This window comes from Dermacentor variabilis, chromosome 5 (assembly GCF_050947875.1).
Source record: "Dermacentor variabilis isolate Ectoservices chromosome 5, ASM5094787v1, whole genome shotgun sequence".
NCBI classification, from domain to species: Eukaryota; Metazoa; Arthropoda; class Arachnida; order Ixodida; family Ixodidae; genus Dermacentor; species Dermacentor variabilis.
Window position 1 is genome coordinate 38423403 of NC_134572.1, and position 25528 is coordinate 38448930.

General features: G+C 42.6%; 1 protein-coding gene across 3 annotated transcripts; it reads right to left on the reverse strand.

Annotated features, from left to right (window-relative positions):
- On the reverse strand, positions 1–25488 carry bigmax (helix-loop-helix-leucine zipper transcription factor bigmax). 3 transcript variants are annotated; one of them, XM_075692158.1, is made up of 7 exons: positions 25364–25488; positions 24948–25010; positions 24727–24846; positions 17194–17385; positions 16756–16855; positions 16574–16658; positions 1–2548 (listed from the first exon to the last, which is right to left on the reverse strand). In XM_075692158.1, the coding sequence occupies exons 1-7, from the start codon at positions 25398–25400 to the stop codon at positions 2363–2365; spliced, it is 783 nt and encodes a 260-aa protein (XP_075548273.1). In that variant the 5' UTR covers positions 25401–25488; the 3' UTR covers positions 1–2362. The 3 variants fall into 3 exon arrangements, with proteins under 3 accessions (XP_075548273.1, XP_075548271.1, XP_075548274.1); XM_075692156.1 differs by having other exon boundaries at positions 25325–25480; XM_075692159.1 differs by having other exon boundaries at positions 25319–25474.
- Positions 25489–25528: the final 40 nt, after the last annotated feature.

Below are 25528 nucleotides of genomic sequence, written 5' to 3' on the forward strand. Positions count from 1 at the left end.
CAAGGAGCAATTTGTACTTTAATACACGGCATCGCATGGGCACTGTGCTCTGTAGAGCACCCATGTATAATGTGCGCTTGTGCATGCGAAGATAGGATCACAGCAATGTTGTGTGTCCTGAACATGACAAAATGCACATGAAATACGGTAGACATGACATTCAGAGTGCAGGCTGAGTGAGCACAAATCAAACATACCAGGAAAAGAAGGAATGTGCCCGAATCTGCTAAAAAATATTGAAAGGTTTTTAAGATTTTTACCTAACTCTTAAAACCATAGTGATACAGGCAAATCATTAATAATGATTTCCCTCTTTTGAAATTCAAACTTCAAATCTCCACATGATGTATGAAAACAGAAGATACAAAAATTTCCATAGCTTCATAGCAACAGTAACAAATTCATTACCACGAGATCACGAGTATGTCTACCTTCCAACAAATGTATATCTATAGTACAAGAAACAATGATATATCAGTACATTGAAATTGTAATTCAATGACATATTCATATTATACTTTTTAAAACACTGCCAACGTGAGCAAGCTAAAGTCATAAAAGAAGCAGAATGTGCCATAGGTATTTCTTTCACATCACCATAATAAAGAGCTCTGCAAGTGGAGCTGCTCGGAAGTGTTTTTATATCCCTCCTTTGTAAATACACCCTGAATATTTTTTCGCTCACACCCATGAGTTAAGCTGGCTTGTCATAACAGCATTCATGCACAATTTTGCATGATTACACTGGCAAGAATGCACCATTCCAGGATTCACCAACAGAAACAACAGAAGCACGCTATCCTGCATACATCTTGCTTGCCAAGATATACAAGCCTAAAGTTGCTGCGATATTGCTGTGATGACTGTGCCCCCGAAAACTTGCCTCAGGATATATGTACTTAAACTTCTCGTAGGGAAATGCAAACTAGTAACAATTCATTGTGGAGTGCAGCTAATTAAGGCATGCATAAAATGCAAACACACATTTAATAGTTTGCATTACAATGCATTAACTGGCAGTACAGAAAAACCTCAACATAAATTACTGTACTTCCAGACTATACAAGTTTAAATGTTGAAATTTCCTGGGGTACAGACTGACTACGGGTGCAGACTATACATGATTTTATTTCTTAAGATCGGAAGTGCACTTGAGGAAAACGAGGCCATACTGGCCCTGTAGATTTTTGCCAGGATAAATCACATAGCAAAATGAGCTCAGCAATGATCGTCGCTGTCCATGACCAATGTTTCCAACTTGTACCGGCAGCTCATGCAATGCAATTGAATGCTGCTCGAGACAGTTAAAGTAGCTAGTTTTCAATGCTTGGATTTGGGAGTGCATGCACAAAACCTCATTGCAAAATATGCAATGCATTTATATGCAACTATATATGCTCAAGAGACAGGAACAGTCATGATGCCATCAAAAACAACTTTCACGGCATAGTCTGAGCTCAGTGTAGCTGAGCATGCGCAAGAACTAAACATCCTGAAGGCAATGAAGACACTTAAGAGCCGTTCATCAAACCGAAATACTTGACTTGTGTTCTGGCTGCCCCAACAAGAGCGATTGCGATAGCCTTTTAAAGCGACTCCTATATTCAGTTAAATATTAAAATGGACATGATTTTTCACTGGTTGGTAACTTTTGGCTCACCTACCGTTTACTGGTTGAAGAAAAGCTCAAAAACCTACCTTCAGTAGAAGTTGAGCCCTGTGAACTACACAGCAGCTGTGGACTATCTAAAAAAATTTATTTTATGCCAAAATTAGCTCATACAGCCTACTGGGTGAAAACTATAGTCCAGAAAATACTGTATACGAATATAAAGATTTATCAGATATAACGAAGAAAATCTGAAACTTCGTTGCCCATGCTTTATTTCAATGTGTGCTCAATAGCTATTTCAGCATGGAAAGCTGCTTACAGGCCATTAACAGAAGGCCCTTTGCTTGCTTGTTGGAGGTATCACGTACAGTTGTCTCTTTCGCATAGAATTGACTGCACCATTTTTTTTTATTGTTAGCATGTAAGCTTATATTGGAGTATCAGATATAACAAACATACTTTTATGTCCTATACGAGTACGCTAAAGCAAGCTTCCACTGCACATGCTATATCAGTTAAGCAGCTCTCCTGGTTCTAAACAAAGGGGTACTTGTATGCTAAGTGTGAAAAGGGCGGTTCAAATCACTGTGGACCAAAGCACTGTTTTACACTCAAAGCCATATGATCCACAGCATCAAAAAAAGACATTTGTTTTTCAAAGCCCCAACCTATACTCTAAGGTTTCCAAGCAGAAGTTGTAATGATTCTTATATGCCATATGACAAGCCAACTCCATGAAGACAACAAATGCTAAGAATGCTGTGACCCGATTGTCTGGTTCAGCTGTGACAGTATCTGAACCACCACATCCTTGAGTGTTTGGGGCTTGCAGTACTCTTCGAGCCAGCTGAACACACATGCTGACAGTTCAGCAAAATTGGAAACTGATATTGACGAGTTGAACGTCTGGAACAGGGAGTCTCCAATTGCCTGGAACTGAATACAGTAAAACAGAACAGGAAATGTGAATGAGGAAGCTTGAAGCATGACAATTTCAAAGCAAAACGAAAAAGAAAGAAGGCTAAGCAGCATCTCATTTCAACCATCGAAGTAATCTCAATTCAACCATCATAGTACAGATAGCTATTATTAAAGCAGAACAATAATTCATTTTAAATGTGCACTGCCTGTGTAAATAATTTGACAAACTTGAGCGAAGTTGCAGAATCACAGCCCTATATCCCAGCGATGCTGTTAGCACAACTAATACCCCTAAAGCCCTCCACTTTCTGCATGATCCCAACAGGATAAACATGCATATGAACATGCAGTTCATTGCAGCATAAAGTTCACTCCATATCCAATGAGCTTACCAGCTGCATTATGTCTATCAACTTCATGGCTATCAGCTGTGTTCAATAGGTGCTGCACTGCAAATTGGCAAAGTTTAGCTTTACTTGGAGATGCTCAGGCAGAGCAATTGCCAGTATGCCTTTGCAAGGTTAGATCCACCCATGGCTTGCACTATCTTCCTCACTACAGGATCACTATGATAGCATGAAGAATGCTATGGCTCGAGTGCTTTTCCAAGCACTTGTGTGATCTCCAAGATGCTTTTGGTCAAGAACTTTTCTCAAGACTGAAGTCATTCTTTGCAGAAATATCATTACGGCTTCACCAACCACATTGAAAGCTTTCTGCCTTTCCTCCATGCTGTTAACGCTGGCTGGGGACACGATTTTTCCTCGTGATGCTGCTGGTTTTTATCTCACTATAGTGATCTTGATGCTTTAGGGCAAGGAAGGTCTGATTGTCTTACGTGACAATTTCAAGGCAATTCGCTGCTCAAATAAGCGTCTGCAAATTCTGCAGCACTTTGTTCAATTTATCATGGCTCCACTATTACTAAACGACCTCAAGCATGTTTATCCTAGTACACAATTTACCCCTCAAAACTGTTGAAAAACACAGTTCTTCTATGTCAGAAGCTTTGAACTCCCTGCTATGAGGCATGCCACAACAGTTTAATTCTGGTATTGCATTTTGGCTCCTTCATTATCCCTACAACTTTCAGACTCTGCCGGCAAGTTCAGGAGGGTAAATACTGTAAGTTTTGTTCGCTATCCAACAAACCCAAAGGTTCACTCACAGCCATTCTAGAGACCTTTTCAATAGTATTGCCCAGGGTGCCATTATGTAGTTCCTGGGTTGTGGTAATAGGACGTGAAACCCCGCACAAAAGCACTGCAGGCAGTGATGCGGGTGCCTTTGTAATCCTGTGCCACAGTTCAGAGAGGTTCTTTCTCTCCCTGATGAAAATGTCTATACAGCCTCAAAATGGACTCAAGCAAGCAATTGCTGAAACTACTACCCACAATGCACCTAATCCACCTCCAGATCTGTAACTTTGCCTGCACATCACCCTTGTTACATCCAATATTGCTGCCTATATTTGGCGAACTGCAAAGCTTGAACTGATGTTGAACAGCGCCAAAAAACAAGGACACAAGGAAACATACCACAGCGCTTGTCTGTGGTATATGTTTTCTCGTGTCCTTTTTTTATCGCCGTTCAACCTCAGTTCTAAATATAAGCCAACTAGCCCTCATCAAGATCTTACTAATGCAAATCTTGGTTCTCCAGATAGGTGCTTATATTGCGCCTAAATATCTGTTTCACATCTCTTGTTTAAGCTTATGAATTTACATTTCAAGTGCTTCTAGTCGCAACAGCTTCACTGATAAACTCACTGCCATAGCTTGAAAGTCCATACACACGGCAGAGCCCAGTCCTGTTCAATTCCATGTTAAATTATTCCATACAATAGCAGAAGCATGGGCAGCCAGTTGCTAATCCACAGCATATGACCAGTACAGAAGACGAGGACACAACCTTTAAGGTGCACAAAGTGAGCAGAGGAAAGAATGGCCTATGAAACTGACCCCTCAGCCATTGTCATGCATTGACATGAAACACTTCGTCACTAGTCTTTACACAAACAGAATGCATGCAGCAGCACTACGATGAACACAATGAACTATGCACTTCCGCCACTACAAACTAAAGGATCTGCAAGCTTGCAATGCTACAATATTAAATTATGGGGTTTTACACCTGGGGTTCTTTAACGTGCACCTAAATCTAAGTACACGGGTGTTTTCGCATTTCGCCCCTATCGAAATTGAGCCACCGTGGCCGGGATTCGATCCCGCGACCTCAATTCAATTCAAGTTTATTTGCATCTATACATGTACAGATGACAGGAGTACAGACAAAAAGCCAAATTAATTCGGCTTGACGGGGTCTGTACCCCCTACAAAAATGGCACTGTGCACAATAGAGAGAACACAAACATACAATAATGAATAAATGAGAAAAAAAAAAGTGAACATTAGTGAACATTGTATAACAGAAATGCATACGGGTAAAAAAAATCAACGATAGAATGCTGCAAGAAATTGTATTACAGGAAGCGAATAGTATGAAATGACACAAATAATACAGCCTTGAAATTCACATCTATAAATGATAAGTTATTGACAAGCAGAGAAAATTGGTTAAGCGTTCATGGCGTCAGTGTATACCAGAGCAAAAAGAAAAAAAAAGGAATACACAGTGAGCCTATTAAAAGGAGAGATAGGTGTCTATTGAGTTTCCAATGAGTTTAACAAAGATGGCAGTGTGTGGCGTAACATTTGTTGACCGTAGTTAGTGCGCGCTTTAGGAACGTACCATGTTTCTCTGTGACGTGTGTTGTAAATGTTAGAATTCATTGTCAATAGAGATAAATGCTCGAAAAATTTCGTGTTCTGTTTTTTCGAAGTAGTGAAACGCTTGAGTAAAATACTACGATATATGGAGGTGACCGGTTGTAAATTAAGGGCGCTAAAAAGGGGCTGCGTATGAGCGTCATATGAAGAATTGGCGATAGCGGGCACTGCTTTCTTCTGCAAGAGAATAAGTTTTGTGATGTTAGACATCGTGGTGTTTCCCCAGACTAAATGACAGTAATTCAGATGGGACAGGAAGAGAGAGTTATAAAGCAATTTTTTGACGCTCAAGGGAAGAAAAAATCGAAGTTTCGTTAGTATTCCCACAACACGAGCGATTTTGTTAGCAACTGAGTCTGTATAAAGATTCCAAAGTAAGTGTTCTTGAAGTACGACCCCGAGGCATTTAATAGATGGCACAATGTTGATAATCGAGGAACCCATTAGAAAATGGCCGTCAATGTGGACATATTTGTTTTTAGGTTGAAAAAGTACAGCCTTTCTCTTGTTTTTATTTATAGACAGGGAATTCAATGAACTCCATCGATTAAGTTCACTTAAAGCAGCGTTCGCAAGAGCCAACAGGTCCCTTGCACAACCAGATGAAAAGAACAGACTAGTGTCATCAGCGTATATGATGAATCGGGCAGTGGTGTCAATATTAATTATGTCATTTATGTAAATGTTAAATAACAAAGGTCCAAGAATGCTTCCTTGAGGTACACCAGAATGAATGGGTAAGTTATCGGAAATACAGTTATTTATTGAAATCTTTTGACACCTGAACTGCAGATAGCTTTTGATTAAGCCAAGGAAGGGGCCCCTGAAACCGTAAATTTCAAGTTTTGTTAGCAGAGTGGTGTGGTTAATTGTGTCAAAGGCCTTTGAAAAATCGATGAAAACGCCAAGTGTCACTAAATTGTGCTCGAATGCTTGTAGTATTAGTTCCTTTTGTGTTAGGTTCAGCAACCCAACAGCCCAACAGCTCAGCAGCCCAACACCATAGCCACTGAGCAACCCCAGCGGGTAATGCTACAATATTGAAGATGTTTTATAAAACACAAATTTTTGTGAGTATCTTCACTCATGTTGCATCATTGATGTCAGAAGGCCAACCCAAGAACATTGAAGCTTAATTAAGTGTGTGTGAGATTTTATACCATATGATTTGTACTTCCTACTGTGATATTCAGATTTTGTGTGACAAGCTGGAATGGGCAATCAGAACAAGAATATACAACAAATATTACTTCTATTAAAGCACCTAAACTCGAGGTCACAAATCTTGAGGAGAAATCAAATGCACAAGTTTGCTGCAAACGACTTTTCACTGCTGCTTTCAGAAGTGCATCACAGAAAGAAGCTTGCAATTTAGACACAAAGGACACTTTCATCTCTTCAAAGGACAAGACCAAGATAACGAAAATCCACACACAAAACAATTGTTATCTTAGGTTTGTGATGTTCAAAGTCCACAAATGGCCATGGTAAAAGTTAGTGAGGCTTGCATATGCCGTGCAGCTGTGCTGTGCTTGCATGATTGCCCATGCATCAAACAACACAAGAGATGCATTCAGATTTCGTACGTCAAGACACACAGCCAAGAACATGACCACATTGTAATAAGGCCAAGACCTGCTAAAAACAATAAGATGGTCATATACTGCTGTCTCTAGAGGCACCGCAAAAGTGTGCCGCCAGTTTGAGTTATATTAATAAATTTCTTTAAGCTCAGACTAAATTGCACTCCAAGTTTTCTAATATCTATTTCACACTCACCTACTTTGCAAACAGTCAGTTGTGTGAATAGCAGCACTTTTAATGTTTCAAGCTCCATAAAGTTACCTAGCTGATGTAAACTGTCTAAAACCATGAAAGAAGACAGTGAATGCCCCAAGCACGCAGTATGTACTTCTCTACTGTAGTACCACCTGCCTTTTGTGGCATGGATGAGTTTTCCATTATTGGTGGTACTGTTGCTTCACTGTCCAGCACTATGCTGCTGCTACACAGTTCAACTTCAAGTTTATTGAAGTGTTACAAATTCTTTTCGTTTTTATTTTCTTACAAAATGTATATATAATACAGAAGCATCAATTATCAGCACAAAATTTGAAACGAAGCAGTAATGCAAACTATACATATTGTCAATGTAAGCAGAGGCGTACTTATTTGCATGTTATAACAATATCCTAGAAAGGCTCAGTCGAACCAGTGCCAATATGTTTCTGATGTTTCTGTCCCGCCATGTCACCGACACGCGCGTACTTTCTCCACTTTCTCCATTCACATGTGCACCGTAACACAAAGTTGGCAAGCGTCCAGGTGGTTCTGCTGTCTATTGTGCATTTTTTGAAGTATACTAATGCGATTAGCATTCTTTGCCTGCTTCAGCCATTTTGAGCCTATCCATGTATCAATCTAGCCTGTCACGATGGCACAGGGACCTAAAGTTGTCTACCAGCTTGGGCCAGTAGGTTTGTGCTCATGGTCATGATGCCATTGTGGTTGCTCCATCGCCATCATTCCAACTTCACGATATGTCTCTCGCCATGCTGTTGTCTTCATGCCTTCTGCACCGACCCATTGGCGCAAGCTGTCCAATAGCTGGGGTCACTAAGTATGTGCTTGCGGTCACTGCATGATCATCATTACAGCTTTGTAATCTAACCGTTGGTGCGCCGTCGTGTTCACGCCACTATCGTCACGCCATCGCTGCATGCATTTATTGTCACACCGTCATTGGGATGTTGCCATAGTCGTTCCATCGTTGTCACTCTATTCATCATCTGACTCTCGTCATGTCGTCATCGTCGCACAGGCTTCGTAATGCAGTCTTCATCGTGCCACTGTCCTCCTACACTTGTCGTCACCCCATGATACTCGTACCACTGTCGTGCCATTGTCGTCATACATTTGTTGCCATACTGTTGTCGTGATGTCGTTGCAGTCGCTCCATCGTCATCAATATAATTTTGCCATCTGATTCTAGTGATGCTGTCATCGTCACGCCATTATCGTCATCATACCACCTTTGTCATTCCACTGACATCAATCCTTTGCTATTCTACAGTAATCAAGAAGTCATCACTCAAACGTCATTATGCTGCCATTGTCGTGTGACTGAAGTCATTGGGTTATCGTCAGAGAGTCAGTATCACGTACCCATTGTCATATTGTCATCATGCCAGCATGGATCTGCTATTGTCATCATTCCAGCTTTGCCATCCATTTATCGTCACGCCATCGGCCTTACACACTTGTCGTCATCCCACTGTCCTCATGTTGTCCTCACGCTGTCATTATATCATCGTCATCTCATTTTTGCCATGCCGCTGTCATACTGTTGTTCCACTGACAATTTCTTTATCATTCCATTGTTGTCATCCCACCATGCACATGGGTGACCTTGACAAGCATACAAAATAGCAAAGTGGGACGATACTGAAGTATGTCGCACATAGCCGAAGTAATGGAAGGCTCAGAATAACCACTACACAAGTTAAGTGCGACTTCAGAGATATGGTGTGTCGCTACATACCTTGAATGCTAATTGCATTACCGTCGACAGTCATCATGAGATGAGTTCTGCAGTATTTTCTTTTCTCTCTGGGTTTGCTCAGTCTGGGTTTTTGTTAGCGGCTGCGAGACATGCCTCTTCGTTATGCCATGCAGAGCATGGGTGCCTGCAGGTAGGAAGAGTGGTGCCCATACTTTCTACACTACTATGGCAGCAATTCTCGGTTCAAATATTCACGCTGTAGCGTAAGGACACCACTCTGAAATGTTTATGCCATCTGTCATATGTCTATAAAAGCCTTTCTTTTATCTCTTTTGCCATCATCATTAAGGCACACCTCCTTTCCAGTGGTGAGGGTACTCCTTTAATCGGTGCTTTCTTCAGGATGGCTCTGCCCTCTATCATATCTCTGATCTGTTGCTTCGTTTCCTTTTCTGGTCACGTTACAATAAATGAAAGCACTCCTTTCTTGAGCCTGGCCATGTGATTGCTCTGAGATGGCTATTCAGACAGCACCTTCAACCGTTGACTGGAGCGATGGCAGCTCGTTGTCCAAGGAGGAGGAAACTTCAGCCGCATCAGGTTATGGCCCTGACACTATGAAAAAGTACTGAGAACGATGGTTGTAACTGCAGTATTTTTCCTATCATTTCCTGGTTCAACTAAAGCTGACAACTACACGTGCCATTCTGGCTACCTATCTGAGGTTTCCCTCACTCTGGTTCCCTTCTGCTCCTTCTTTAACCTGTCTTTATATTTACGTCGTGAACTGAAAATAAACGCCTATTCTTCCAGCTTGTCAGCTTGCGTCTACCTCGCCTTCGTCCAGCGCAGTGTCCAACTAACAATGTAACAGTGGCGACGAGGAAAGGAAACAAAACCCTGCCAAGAACTTTCAAGCACAGGACAGCAGCTTTGATACACTATGGGGCGACGAATCGGTGATGGTGCAGCAGCAACTGCCCGACTTCGACTGCGAAACAAACAACTGGAAGGCGTATGTCATTAAGGCAGAGGCATACTTTGAGGCAACAGGTGTGATGGAGCCAGCAAAGAAACAGGCGCTTTTGGTGGCAGCTTTAATCACGCGCACCGCTCAAATATTAGCAGGAAGAGTAGCATCAAAGAAGCTGAACTGTTTGGAATACGAAAACGTCTTGAAAGTCTTGGGTAAGTTTTTTTATCCCCAAGCACTACGAGATTACAGAAAGCTTCTGCTTTTTCAACTGCTGCCAGCTTGACGGCGAGTCTGTTCAAGAATTCATTACTGAAATTTGTCGAATTGCGGACAACTGCAATTTTGGTACCATGCTCGACCGAATGCTACAGGATGGAATTGTGCGCTGTATAAGATCGAGCGCACTGCAGAAACAACTTTTGACAAAAAAAAGATCTGTCCTTGGAGGATGCTGAAACAATGGCACTGTCAGCTGAAGTTGCAGATAATGATGCTAATAAAATGGCCGCAGACACGTCAGCGGTGCTTCAAATTAAGGCGCAGTCAACCACAACGAAATAGTTATTGGCCGCATGTGGGTGTTGTGGCAGCATAAAAGAAAACAGAAATGCCTGCCGTAGGAGTAATGCTCGTTGTTATCATTGCGGCCGACGTGGTCACCTAGCATGAAAACGCAGGAGCGAAGAAAGTGCAAGGTCTTGAACTCTAGAAGGAGCCGCAAGGTCTTGAACTCTAGAAGGAGCCCAGGGAATATGCGGCTGAGTACTGGCTGTTAAGGAAGGGAACAGATGAACATGTAGAGGACAGCCTGCACATTTGGATGCTAAAATCGACATGGGAGGTAACTGTGAAGCCTCCAATGTGATGCACCTTTATATGGGGAGGTGTTGATGTACCAATGTTTATCGATACGGGTTCCCCGGTTTGCGTTGTGTCCCGACAGCTATTTGAGCAGCACAAGAACACTTGGCCTCCGCTGCAGCCTTCCCGTACGAAACTGTCATGCTGCCTGGGAAAATTGCCAGTTTTTGGAGAGTTCCTGCTGGCGGTGTCATACGACAGTGTAACTGTAGAATGCCCATTGGTGGTGCTGGATTGCCCCGGTCCGCGTTTATATGGCCGAGACCTAATTTCCATTCTGGGTGACGCAGGTTTCCCAGCCCTCAGCCTCCCAGCCAAGCCGCTGACTGCACAGCCATCTGCCATCACACAGGTCACTGCTGACGTGTTTGCCGAGTTTCCAGATGCCTTCAGCTCGGATCTAGGCCTCATCAAACAACCCGTGGCACACCTAGAGCTGAAGGAGGGAGCAACACCCAAGTTCTGTAAGGCCCGATGTATTCCTTTCGCTCTATGCGACAAGGTATCTGAAGAGCTGGATAGGCTCGTGGCCCTAGGCACCTTGTCGCCAGTGCCGCACTCAGACTGGTCCACACCCATTGTACCCGTGCTTAAGGACGACACCGTTAGGATTTGTGGCGACCTTAAAGTCACTTTGAATTCGGCATGTGAGCTGGAACAGTAGCCGTTGCAAGTAATCAGTGACATGTTTGTGTTCATAAGCGGCGGAAAACATTTCAGTGCACTGGATTTACGTGATGCATATAACCAAGTTCCTTTCGATGAGGAATCGCCCCAGATATGTGTGATTAATACACATAAAGGTATTTTCTCCTACAACAGATTACCTTTCGGTATTGCATCTGCACCAGCCATTTTTTAACGAAGGATGGAAACAGTTCTAGAAGGCTTATCAGGCGCACAAGCTTATATGGGCGATGTCTCGGTGTCTGAAAGAGCCAGAGGCGATGACGTGCTAAAAGCAGTTCTGCAGCGTTTCCGCGAGAGTGGTGTCAAACTGCATATTGACAAATGGAAATTTTGGCAAGCGTCCGTTACATATCTTGGCCATCGAATCGATCAGCAAGGCTTGCACCCGATAGAAAAGAATATCGAAGCAATCGCAGAAGCCCCTAGCCTGAAAAATGTAACTGAGCTTCATTCCTTTCTGGGCATGATTAATTTCTACTCAAAATTTTTGCCGAACATATCATCTCTGTTCGCTCCATTGTGTTGTCTTCTGGAAAAGAACAGACGGTTTTGGGGAGACAACAACCAGCAGCGTACGATTAAGCAAAACGGCGTTTGCTGCAAGCAGGGGAGCAATTCATTTCGACCCCTCACAACTGCTTAAACTAGAGTGCAATGCATCGCAAAAAGGTATCGGCGCAGTGCTGTTTCACACAAAAGGGAACGTCAACAAGCCGATCGGGTTTCATTCGAGAACACTGTCAAAAGCAGAAAAAAATTACTCACAATTTGAACGTGAAGCATTAGCCCTCGTATTTGGAGTAATAAAGTTTTGAGATTATCTTCAAGGCCGAGAAGTCATCCTGGTCACAGATCACCAGCCACTTCTGGGCCTGCTGGGACTGGATCGGCCCGCTCTGCCTCTTGCTGCTGCTCGCATACAGCGCTAGGCGCTGTATTTGGAAGGATTCTGCCACAAGCAACAGTATTCACCAGGCAAGCAGCTCCTGAGCTCCGACGCGCTTAGGTTGCCAAAAGAAACTTCGCAGCCAACCACAGAAGGGGAGCCAGCCGACTACGTTTTGGCACTTGCATGTGCCCAGGAGAGGGCAATCTCGGCAGAAGAACTGCATGCTCTAACCGCAGGCGACCCAGTACTTTCAAAGGTAGTGCAGTACACAAGAGAAGGATGGCCTCCAAGTGCTAAAGCACTAGAACGAAGCCTACTCCCCTTTTATGACCGCAAACTGGAGGCCCACTGTTTGCTATACTGTGGCCCGTTGGCCCACTGTTTGCTATACTGGAGTCATTGTTGTCAGAGTTGTCATTGGCAGAGTTGTCATTCGAGTCAATGCGCAACATAGAATGCTGCACATGTTGCACGAGACACAGCAAGGGTTATCGGCAATGAAATCAATCGCTCAGTCAGCTTTCTGGTGGCCAGGAATGGACCGCGACATAGAACAACTGTCAGCGGGCTGCACAAGTTGCATCCGAAGTCGACCAATGCGGGTATGTGCTCCGCCAGTTAACTGGCCGATCTGCCAGGAAAACTGGTTGAGAGTACATATAGATTTCATGGGGAAAATTAAAGGAAGCATGATCCTTGTTCTCGTAGATGCTCAGAGCAAATGGATTGAGGCCGTACCAGTGAAGCAGGCGACCACGCCTTCGACTCTCACTTGCCTGCGCAGCTTCGGCATTCCTCGCACTATTGTTTCAGATAATGGAACACAGTTCACTAGCCATGAATTTGCCGATAGTGCGAACAAAAACAACATAACCCACCTGCGCATGGTTCCATCCCCAGTCGAATGGCCTAGCACAGAGAGCTGTTTGCACCATTAAAGATGGTGTGAAGAATATGAGCCAGGGCAGATTTGAAGATTGTTTTTGCAGACTACTTTTCAACTACCGGAGAACACCCCTTGCCTTAGGCAAATCTCCTTCTGAACTTCTTCTTGGCTACCAAATCTGGTCTCGTCTCGACATGTTCTCCTCCTTTAGTTGCAGGAAGATCGGGAACATCGGACGACTGAACCCTGGTGCCGGATACAAATTTTTACGTCCGTAATTTCGGTAAAGGTGAAAAGTGGAAGACGGGCACAAGTGGAGCGAGGATGGTGACAGTAGAAATGCCTGAGAGCCTCGTTTGGCAACACGTTGATCAAGTTCACACAAGGAAGCACCCAACAGCTGCCCAAGGCTACAGGGAATGTGAAAGCTCATCTATCCCAAGAGCTCCGCAAGCAACTCCTGGAGCAGGGCCAAAGGCAACAGCAGAAACCCGTGAAACGTCACCACCCCAGCGTCAGTTATCACCCCAACCCCAGGATGCACCACAGCAGAGAAACGGTGAACCTACAGTGACCACGGAACTACGACGCTCAACACGAGAGTGGAGACCTGTGAAGCGTCTTCAGTATTATTGATGGAGAAATGTAACTGCAGTATTCTTCCTATAATTTCTTGGCTCAACTGAAGCCGACAACCACACATGCCGTTCTGGCTGCCTATCTGATGTTTCCCTCACCTTGGTTCCCTTTTCCTGCTTTCTTAACCTGTCTTTATATTTTATGATGTGAAATGAAAATAAATGCCCTTTCCTCCAGCTTGTCAGCTTGTGTCTACCTCGCCTTTGTCCACTGCAGTGTCTGACTAACAATGTAACATATGGCGTTTTTTAAGTCTGCTGCATGTTTTACTCCTTTTGACAGATAGCAATGTGAGGATTATACTGCACTAAGAGAGAATTAGTTATTATTTGTGTTATCTTTCCCCTCTGCATAAGCAGAAATAAATCCGTTTGTTTTATAGCGTCAGACAAAAAAAAAAAAAAACGATGCTGTGGGTACATCAGCTCTGCAAAAACCTGACGCTGAAAGGGTTAAAACTTGTTCTGTGTGTCTAAAACAGATGGAGGTGGTGTCATGCTCAGAGTCTATGAGAAAAAATAAAAAGATGTGAGAAAGGTTGCAGTGTGGTGCTAATATGGACAAATGAGATATAATGGTGAAAATAAGAAGCTAAGTTATAGTGCTAGGCATTACACAAGAACCCATTTAGGATAACTTGGGTTTAGCTCAGTTCAATGATAAGCTGAATAGTCCAGACGATTCACTTCCTCTGATTCGGTGCACTTAACCTTTAACATTTATGCCTTCAGGTAGCATGTGTAGGTGTATTGACCAGTCGCCTTCACGCAAAAAGATCACGTTCTCGTGATGCCTGCGGCAAAAAGGACGTTCCATGTCCGCCGCCAAGTGGTGGCACTGGCTAACACTCCCAGGATTCTATTAGGAAACATAAATACCCAAGAAAGTGGATGGGGAAACGGCGCTGCAGTAATTCAATTGGTAGAGCATTGCACGCGAAATGCAAAGGTTGTGGGTTCGGTCCCCACCTGCGGCAAGTTGTTTTTTCATCCACTTTCATTTCCATTAATTCATCGTTTCTTTATTTCATTTATTAAGCACAAGTAATTTCCCCTATGTTGTCCTTGGTGTCAGTGTTTGTTGGCTTCTTATGGTATGACTAATAAAAAAATCGGGCCCCTCGGTTAATCCCCTTCCTTCTCGTTTGTAATGCCTAATGCATCATATACAGTTAAATTTCAATTTATAACTAATTTCAGTATAGTGAAATTCTAGATATAACTTTGTATTTACATGTTTTATGCTCCTTGTTTATAGAACACCATGTTTGTATTTACATGTTTTATGCTCCTTGTCCATAGAACACCATGTATTTTTAACTTAAATATAAGTAAGTGTGCCATACACAACTTCAATATGAAGAGATATTACTGCCACTGCTGAGGAATACCGAGGCCATTATTTAGAACTGCCGCAGGTGAAGATGGCCAAATGGTTTAATTACATGTGGTTTCTTGCGAATGCACCTTTGAAATTGCACGCCGCATGACAGAAGAATGGTATTGGGCCTATAAAGAATTTAAAAATAATAATGTCCCACTGCGTGTGAAGTTAGCGGCCACTGAAACTGAGCAATGTCTTCGCTGGTGGTGGCGAATTCAGCTGGGAATGGCCTCCCAAACCTCATGGCATGTTCCGCCTATTTACCGAGGTCATAACTGGAGAATGTGGTGCCAGCACAGCATATTATACATTCATATTGATGAATTTTATGCTCTGTATAGTTATGTGTTCTGAGCGTGAGCAGCACGAGCACTCGATTCGGTGTTTTTGTTGTGGCCAATTATCCCTGCCTCGTGTGGCAATAACAGTGTGGCAATAATACAAGTAACAGTACTAGTACTAAATGCCCCTCTCGCTGTCATGTTCCATTTTAAAGTCCAAGTGCGATAAGATGCTATCGGTCCATGCACATGCTATGTTGTGGGTGCAAGGGAAAGCATGCGTGAGTGAGCTGATAAGGATTGTGCCTTGATGAGAACTGCCTTCCTGTGCTTGCAAGAAAAGGGGGGGGGGGAGGCGTAAGGGGAGGATGCTAAAAAAAAAAAGGACTTTCCATGACCAACAGGTGGTTTTGACACTGCATTGGTTGGACTGTGCGGAGAGCAACTCACTGATAGCATCATGCCACTGCGGGCGACACTATCAGCAGCAATGGCAGAGTGAGTACAAAAACTTCGCAGGCTGAGAGGGTCTTGAATAGATGATATATGAAACTGCAGTTTCGATTGCAGACCCAAATTCAACAAATTAATTTTTCTCATTGAAATTCCTTCTCTCCAATTGCCTGATAATTTGGAAATTCGTGAGGCTCGTTTTGTGTAAAACGATCTGTTGGTGACTGTACCCTAATTGCATAAAAGGTCAAATTACAATACAGGAAAATTCCGACATAATGAAGTAAAGTGCCAATTTTACCGACTTTGTTTCATGGAGGTTTATGTGTAGTCTGCTACACCGATTTTTATACCTAAAGTTCCGACTCAACATGGAAACTTAATGCATACTCTATAGTTGCATTTTTTATACGCTGGAGCAAGTTCTCCCCTCAGTTGTGGACAGTTCAGCAAACCAAATACTAATTAATTACAGGGGTAGGCTACATTTCCGATAAGATGTAAATGTTTCTGAGGTCTTGTATTGATTGCACAGAAGTGTAGCGTAAAAGAAAATCGAGCATAATTTAGGCAACACAAAGCCCTTACAATAAATATCGAAGTGGAGAGCCTACTCTTCAAAGTTAAAATTAAAAATCAGACTATATTAAAAAGCCATGAAACAGGTAAATTGCATAATGTTCTTACATACCACTTGAAACTTGACTTCATCACTGATATGATTGTTGTTTTGACCGGGTTGACTTTGGTGAACTTTGACGATTTGCTCATAGTTACTGTGGATGGAAAAAAAAAAAGATTTAACTGAAACATCCCCAATGGTAAAACCCCAGCAACACTTTTCACAGTGACAACCTTAAATGAGAATCTTACACTTTCATAATCTGCAGAGCAACAACTTCTTTCCTTAGGGCTGTAAGTTCTTCTTCATGCTTTTTTTTCTGTTGTAGCAGAAACGTGATGTAATCTATGGCTGCAGAAAAAGAAAGGTACAACTGTGTGAGAAAAGATTCATGAATATGACACATCTGCACAGAGGTGCTGCCTTAGCCATCAATATGGAGGGTGAACTTTAGCCTAAGAAGACACCAAAGTAATAGCATTAAACATACACTAGAGGCAAGTAGGGAGGCAGGCTAAGGAAATTAATGTTTAAGGTATTTACAGAATCACTTTTACCCTACTATTATCCCTCACCCTACTATTTTCTGATTTCAAAACACAGTCAAATTAAGAATGCAGGCCGAATGAATGGAGGCCAACTGCACCGACCGAGCAACTACACTTCAATGAGGACCTATGGACACTTACATTTCTGAAGCACTGTCGCCTTGCTCATCTTGAATGAGTTTGTGCTGTCTTGTTGGCATGTGGGCACGAGCATCTGTAGGTCATCGTAACCCTTTTTGATGGCATCCCTACGTTTCTGCTCAGCCTGTGTGTGGGCTTCCCTCCTGCGTTCCTTGTAGCTAATGGTGGACTTGTGGTCACTGTCCTCGTCATCTGCACAGACGGGAGACCTTACATGATCAGCTGCCACTAAACTTGCACCGCGTCACCAAAACAGATTCTATTGAAAAAAGTGCCATCTCATGAAGCTATACAGTCTAAGGGAAGCTGTAATTTTTAAAGTGCAGCAGAGTATTATTAGATGAATATTAAGAAATTTGCAGGTACTGGGCTGGTTCGGTTGATACACGACAGGGCTAATTTGTTAGGAGAGCTCTTGTAAGGGCATTTGTCTAACAGAAAACTTAAAGGGGGATAATGAGAATGACATAATAACCTGCTGTGATGACGTGCTCACTCCCAATGCAACCACAAAGGTGGCACTACTTGTGTCCCAAGGATGTTTCGAGATAAACATAGGATACACTTGTTCAGACAAAACGCACTCATGGTCGACGAAGAGGTGGAGAGCAAGAGAGAAGCACAAGCTGGCCAGTACACCACTGCCAAGCTGAGAACAGGCTGTGCTAGACGCTAATGTCTTGAGGAGAAGTGATACTAATAATTGTATTTTGACATTGTCACATAGAAATTAAAATACTTGTTTGTTTGAATACATGATCGCGTTTCTACAGTCTACCATTTTCCGTGCTACCCTCAGTGGCATTTTTCATTCACATTGTAAGCTGTCTGCCTAAGGCCTGGCACCTGCTATCAAACAATATTGCACTTCTTTTCAGAAAGAGTCATATCACGTGGTAAAAAAGGGACATAAGTTGGCAGAAATTACTTTCAAGAATACACCACTTCTGTTTCAACAATACCTTCTTTATATAATGCAACATTTATGGCTTCTTTGCGCCCTCTGGTTGAGTGAGGCATATTACACTTTGTTTAACAATGGCCATGTAAATTTTTCAAGCTTTGTTTCTCATCTCTGCATACAGTCCTAAAATATTATTTTGTGAGTAGCATTCAACTCTTTCTAGCTCGCTTAGGCTTTGTTACGTCTCAACATGGCTGGAGGCGTTAATTAGACGTTTGCCACAACGCAACCCCCACCTATTCATCAGCGCCTGCCAAGAAGTCAACACAGCATTGACACTGACTGCTGACGGCTCCACAAAAGGCACCCACCCCCACCACTACCTGACAGCCCGAACTAATGATGAAAAGGCCCAACGTCAAATGCTACTGAAGCCTGGCGCCAATCGTGGATTCCAAGGTTGCTATCCTATCCCCTATTCTATGCTTCGGTTGTGCGGAGGCTTTGGAGGTGTGGGTGCTGCAGAGCGTTGCAATAGCATGGGCGTGGTATCGCAACCGATTCAACAATTGTGATTGGCTACGACACAGTAATCAGATTCCCTAGTGGAGACTTTTCGTGCAGTGGGGCCGACGTGTTCTGATGTGAACTCAGTCGTTTAACTTGCTCCTGCATGGAGTGGGCTTCCGTAACTGGAGCAGGGTAATTCATGTCAGATAAACCCTTTTTCCTTCTTTCCTACTACTGGATGTATTCTTCAATGGGCTTGGTGGAACTTAACGCCACCTCAAGCCACAACAACCTGTACAGCCAATGGACAAAAGTGAGAATGGAGGCACTGGCTGCCATCTATGTATTTCAGTGTGCGATACATTTTACGAAGCAAGACAGATGCTCCATTTCCATGAACAGCACAGGGTGTGCATATGACAGCATCACCAGCTGTATAGCACACCACCATTCAAAGGCTTCCATTTATCCTATAGCTACATATAGCAAATTCTGCTGCCAATGTGAACCACTGATTCTGGATTTCCAGCTCAAGGGGAGATCCGGATTTTTTCCTGAAGGGAGAGTACATGAGCAGGGAATGATGATGACGGGATCTTACGTCAGCAAAAATGCCCATGCAATTCTTATGGCCTTTGTTGAACAACTTAAATTAAAGAAAAGTTGTTGATCATTGTTTTTCAGCATAAACAGCAAGTACTGCTACAAACCATTTCAGTAATTGTCAGTATCTAACAATATAGCTGTATGCACTCTTTAGTCATAATATTCTATTCAGTACACAGTTCAGTATTGCATCAGCACCCACTGCAGTGGCTCCAGCTATAAAGCTCTGCTGAAGCTGAGGGTTGTGGACTTGATTCACAGCTTCTATGGAGGTGGAATAAAAAAATATGCTCATCGACTGTGCTTTAGGTATACGGTAAAGAATCCCATGTGGTGAAAATTAATCCGGAGCCTTTCCACTACAGCATTCCTCATAGATCACTGTGCAGCTTCAGAACACTGAACCCCACAACTTAACCCTTCCTCTACCATCGATGAGTACTGCCATAACTGAAATTTGTACCAATATAGCCAATGACGAGTACAGTTGCCATGAAGCCATGCTTCTGGAAATTTCTGGGAAATTTGGTGCACTTTTTCTCATCTCATGTAGTATAAAAAGTGTCAACTAGTACTGTATCAGTGATTGATTCCCCGAAATTTTTTGTATTTTAACGTCACGAAAGATCTCTTCGGCGTTATCCAAGGAATCTAAAGAACTGCAACTACAAAGCACGAAACTTGCGATTGGAGGAAGTTTTGGCAATTTCACTAGCTACTATAAGTGAATGCACTCCATGGTGTCAAATTTACTAGATTTTCTGCCTAAATTATGTCTTTGGCTACACTGACAAAGTGCACGTGGGCACATTAGATGTTAGTATTAGCACTGTGCAGCACTTTCTGTGGACACCATATGAGCAAAGTGTTGTGGTCACTGAAATATAGTCCAAATTGAAAAAAAAAAAGTTTTATTTGTAGATGGCAAGGCAGGAGAAAGGAGTGGTGTTGCTTTCACCATGGATGACGAACAGATTAGTGGGGAGGGGCTGTCGGTGTTGCAGCTTAGGGTGGTGTTAGGGCAAGGCATTCACCAAGTCTATCGACTGCTACGTCAGGGTTGTGAAAAATGAAGAAAAAAAGGGTTTATTAGCTTAGTCACACTGCTCCAGTTACAGAAGCACACACTCCACGCGGGAGCATGTTAAACGTCCGAGTTCATATCAGGACCTTCTGTTACTTGCTCAAAAAGTCTCTGCTTTTAGTACCATCTTCTTCCCTAGGTGCGTCGACTACAGAATCTGAAGACTGTCCAGCAGCCAATCACAATCATTGACTCCGTTGCGATACCACGCCCATGCTCGCAACACTCCGCAGTAACTCTGCCTCCAAAGCCTGATGGTTTGGAATATGTGACAAGAAAGCAACTTGCAATTGCAAGGTTGCCGTCATTGTTTCTCCCTTGTCTTCCAGGTACTGGTAGGGTGATGGCCTTTCATGGGACCCATCAAGAGTCAGTGTTCACGCTGTGCCGACCTCTGGATAGGCATTGATGGATTGGTGGTGATTTGTCTCATGGAAAACGTCTAATTAACTGAGACTCCCAGGCGGCTGTTGCTGTTTCCCCCTTTTCTTCCTTAGCTCAAGCTGCCAGGTACTGGTGGGGTGATAGCCTTTCATGGGACCTGTGCTGCATTGACTACTGGATAGGCGCTGATCGATTGGTGGTGGTTTACCTTGTGGCAAATGTCTAATTAACTGCGACTCCCAGGTGGCCATTGTTGTTTCCCCCTTTTCTTCCTTATCTCAGGCTGCTGGTAATAATGGGGTGATTGCCTTTTTTGGGACTCCTTGAGAGTTGGTGGCCATGCCGCGTTGACCTCAGGATAGGCGCTGATGGATGGGCGGGTGTTTGCCTTGTGGCAAACATCCAAGTAACGCCTTTGTGGCGTTGAGACAGAACACAGGACATGCATGCAACTCCACAAGTCTTACAAAACATGATTGCTTATATTAAGGGCATTTCAACAGCACCTTCTGTCGCCAAAACTAAAGGCCCCCTCCAACATCTTTTAAGAAGGGATGCAAGGCTAAAAAATTAGCTTTTGAACTGTTGTGCAGTTATATATAACAATTTGTAGGTTTAAGTACCTTTTTAATACATATTCTAAATTTCATTAATAGAGATCAAATAGAAAAGAAGTTATGGCTGTCACACGGAATGAATGAGGAATGTCACCTTAGGAAAACTATCATTTCAGAATTAATGAAGATGCACTGATTATTTCTGTTAGATACCTTCTAGGGCAGTGACAGTTCAGGATCAGGCCAGTCGTGTTTTGCATTACATTTCTGTAACAATGTCATCACTTTAAGGATAAATTCAATTATTCTCGTGGTCATTATATGTTGGATATGAATCAACTTGTAGTTTTAATAAAAATTTAGAATAAAATGGTGCCTCACCTTGGTTCTGACAAAATTTCAGCCCAGAAACTACTTTGAAAGCAGGTTCTGGTGTAGCGGTTTAGAAATTAGTTTTCCTAAAGGTTTTCTTTGGTCAAGAACTCATTACAGGTAGACCTCAACAAACTCGCATTTTGGTGTTGCCAGTGGCAAATGGAAATTAACATTTCTAAAACTAAGGCCATGACGTTCACGAGAACACATAATCCAGAATTAAGCTATTACACAATTCAGGGAATCCTTGTTGAGAAAGTATCCACATTTAAATATCTCGGAGTTCATTTATCCTCTGATTTATCTTGGAACGAGCACATTAATACCATAACCAGTAAATCATCCAAAACACTCGGCTTCATTAAACGCAACTTATACTTGGCGAACTCTGCTACTAAGTTATTGGCATACACTATGCTTGTTCGTTCAAAGGTAGAGTACGCATCCATTATTTGGAATCCGCATCAGACCTATCTGATCGATCAGCTTGAAGCATTACAAAATAAAGCAACAAGATATATCACAAAAAAATACTTGCGAGACTACAGTGTTACGGACATCAAGGAATCACTTTCATTGCCCTCTCTTCAAAACCGCTGACTAATAACATTGTTATCACATTTTCACGCGCTTTATCATAGTAGATCCCCGTTCCGCGAATCTTACATCAATGCAGCTTATACTATTTTTCAGCGTTTTGATCACCCATTTAAAGTGCAACCCCTTTTTACTCGCACTAATCTGTACCGTCATTCGCCATTACTTTTGGCAATATATCATTGGAATAGACTACCGAGGGACATTGTATCTGCCATTAACCATGATGTTTTTGTTAACAAGTTGAAGGTTTTCCTAAATGTGTGATTATCTCTGTGTTGAGTGCCTACTTGCGTATGTTATTCTTTCTGTATATAGTTATGTCACTGTCACTGTATCTTACCAATGTTCTTTTTCTACACGTTTCTAATTGTAACTGGCTCCCCCCCCCCCTATGTAATGCCCGAATGGGCCCTTAGGGTATATGAATAAATAAATAAAAGAATGCAAACTGATAAGAAAAAGGCTCAAACATTTCAGGGCAGGCTATTTTAAGATCAAAAATAATTCACCAATGTGCCCCGCTCCATAGGTAGGACCCTCCGCTTCAATTAGAACCAGTGCTGCAGCAACTACTTCAAGTCATCATCACATTTTGTGACTTTAGAGCAGTTCAGCACACTTGTCTGCGATCACATGCAAGAGCCCCACAGCCATAATTATGCTAGTCATATTAGTTTTTATTTTTTGATCCACTGTACTTTTGATATAAGGCCTACCACAATTAAAACGCGTGAAAATCAAACTTTTTATGCAAAGCATTCCTTCCGTGTTCCGTTTCTTGCCCATCCATGAATACAGTTTTCATGGGCGCTCTCAACGGCGAGCTTGCGCCAACGTCAAGAGAGAATTCATTTTTCTTCTTTCCTAGGCACATATTGCAACCAAACTTCGTGATAAGCTTCTTTACATGTCTAGAAATCCAAAAGACAAAAATTTAGAAAATGCGTATTTCTGACAAAAATTGCAGTTTTAGTCCAGCTTTGTCCCTTAAGAAAAGTGAGATGTACCTCACCATGATCAGAGCAAGCTGAGCATTCGCAATGCTGCTGGACAGAGGCGCGTCTTCTTACTGGCATTAAAGGACGTTTCCTTGTGAAAGTATTTCAACCAAAGTTATCTTAATATGTATAACACGAACAGTTATCGCCAATCAAATACTGCAAATGCCATGTTTTACATAGCATACCCCTCCTTTTACCATCTCAATGGCACTTCCATGGCCACATAGAACAGTTCCCACTCTGCTCCACCTATCACACAAACATTTGTACCGAGATGACCTCAAGACTGTGTGCCACAGCCCCCGTCAGACTGTCCAATCTTGTAGGTGACTGTATTGGTTCAATGATATCATCCTTCGCTACCAGAGACCACCCCTGCCCCGTTAGTGAAGAGACTTGTACAATTTTCCTTCTGGCAGAGATACTTTGTTTCAGAAAATCCACCCAGTAGCCACTCTGTAAGCTCCTGTGTAAGAATAAAGAAAAGGAAATGGTGGGTGGTTTTTAAAGCTGAAGGGCAGACAGCTCTTTTAAACAATATATTTGGGCTTCGAAACTGTATACACTGGAATATTCCAACATATAGACTGATGACGGTATTGTGTAGCAACTTAGCACATTTTATAATGTTAGAAAATTGTCTCAGGTCATAATTGTCTTCAAGCCAATAACATGGACAGAACAGCTAGTTGTATACAGCCAACAAAAAATAGTGCACGAATGGTAGTGAGGTAAACTGATACTTAGATGTTTCAATCATTTTCAAATAAAAAAGTTAACCTCAAATTCCCGAAGCAGCTGACTATCTTTCTGTGGCAATTGACTTTTTATTTTCTGTATCGGCACATTATGTATGTACTCCCTTAAGGAAATTAATGAAATGTTATATTAAGCTGTACTCATTATCATACAAGCTCAGGACACCAATATGCAAAATGCAAATATGCAAAATAACCAACCCATATATAACAGAACAATGTATACAGCATAGTACATGCACAGGCTGGTTAAAGTGCTGGCAAAATCCATTGGCAATCTAACTGTGTCACTCGAGACAGACAGTTCAACTACGCTGCAGCAGAAATGAAGTTGCCACTAGTTGACGTTAATACTGAAACTACCTATCTTCTAAAATGTGACCAAATGTTGCTTACAAATTCAGTGAACTGGCGAAAAGATATGGCGCTTCTAGAAAGTGAAGCCATATGTTCATGAATCTAAACTGTAACACCTATGAAAATTACTTCGACAGACGTTTAGAAATAAAAAGAAGAGGCGAACACGCAGCGTCGTGAAGTGAAAGACCAGTTATCGCACCAAACGCTTACTAAGCAGCCCGCCATTTCTCTGGAAAGGAAAATTCTTAAAACAACGAATCGTCTTTGTTAGCCACTTAATTCTTTATTTATTGTTATTATTATTATTTTCATAAAGCTCGAAAACAGTAATTGTTCGACTTTACTGCAGATCTTGCAACGGAAAATTTTTTCGCATTGTGGAACAGCACCTAACCTGTGTTGTGGGCCGAAGACGACGTCAGGATGTTGTCTATGGATCCTGTCGATGACGTCCGCGAGAAGCAAAACTTGTCCGGTAATGTTGGACTCGAGAGGCCCGCCTTTGGGTCCCAATCTGAAAGAGTGAACACATACATGAGAACACCTTTGCAGAGGGTGGGACAGCATAGGAATGTAGCATACAGCAGAAAACGAAAATACGAGTGGTCAACTTACCAGAATCGTGTTTCGAGTCGTTGCTCATGGCTTCAGCCATTTCTGGTGAGCATCCCCGGTTTTCTGAAAGGAGGACGTCCCGTTATGATTGCTATGCCGCAACTTATGCAACCACGCTTACGACGATGAGTGGCATTTTCGTTTAAAACAGGAGACATACGCAAGCTTTTTCAATGATGTGGCACTGTTAGGCAAACTAAAGCTCGATCACGTAGACAGTGAAGGCGCAACAAGCCAATAGACGCAATAAAATACATGCATTATACGTTATCACACGAGGTAAACAACTGTAAACAGCCACATAGCTGCGGTGCCGTGCCGGCACTTTCTATTTAAACCGTGCTTGCGAAGCGAGTGCCAGCGGACATTACACTTGCCAATCCAAAGAAGCAAGGTAGCCGAGTCTTGGCAGTTACCGCTCGAGGGAAAGAACTCTCGCACAGCTGCACACATCAACAAACACCGAACTCGAAGCCATCATTACTACGCCATATCTAGAACACGTTTCGTGGTAGACGCATGTAGACGTAAGTTCCATAACATCTAGATTAGGGGAGTATACATACACATATCCTTCCATG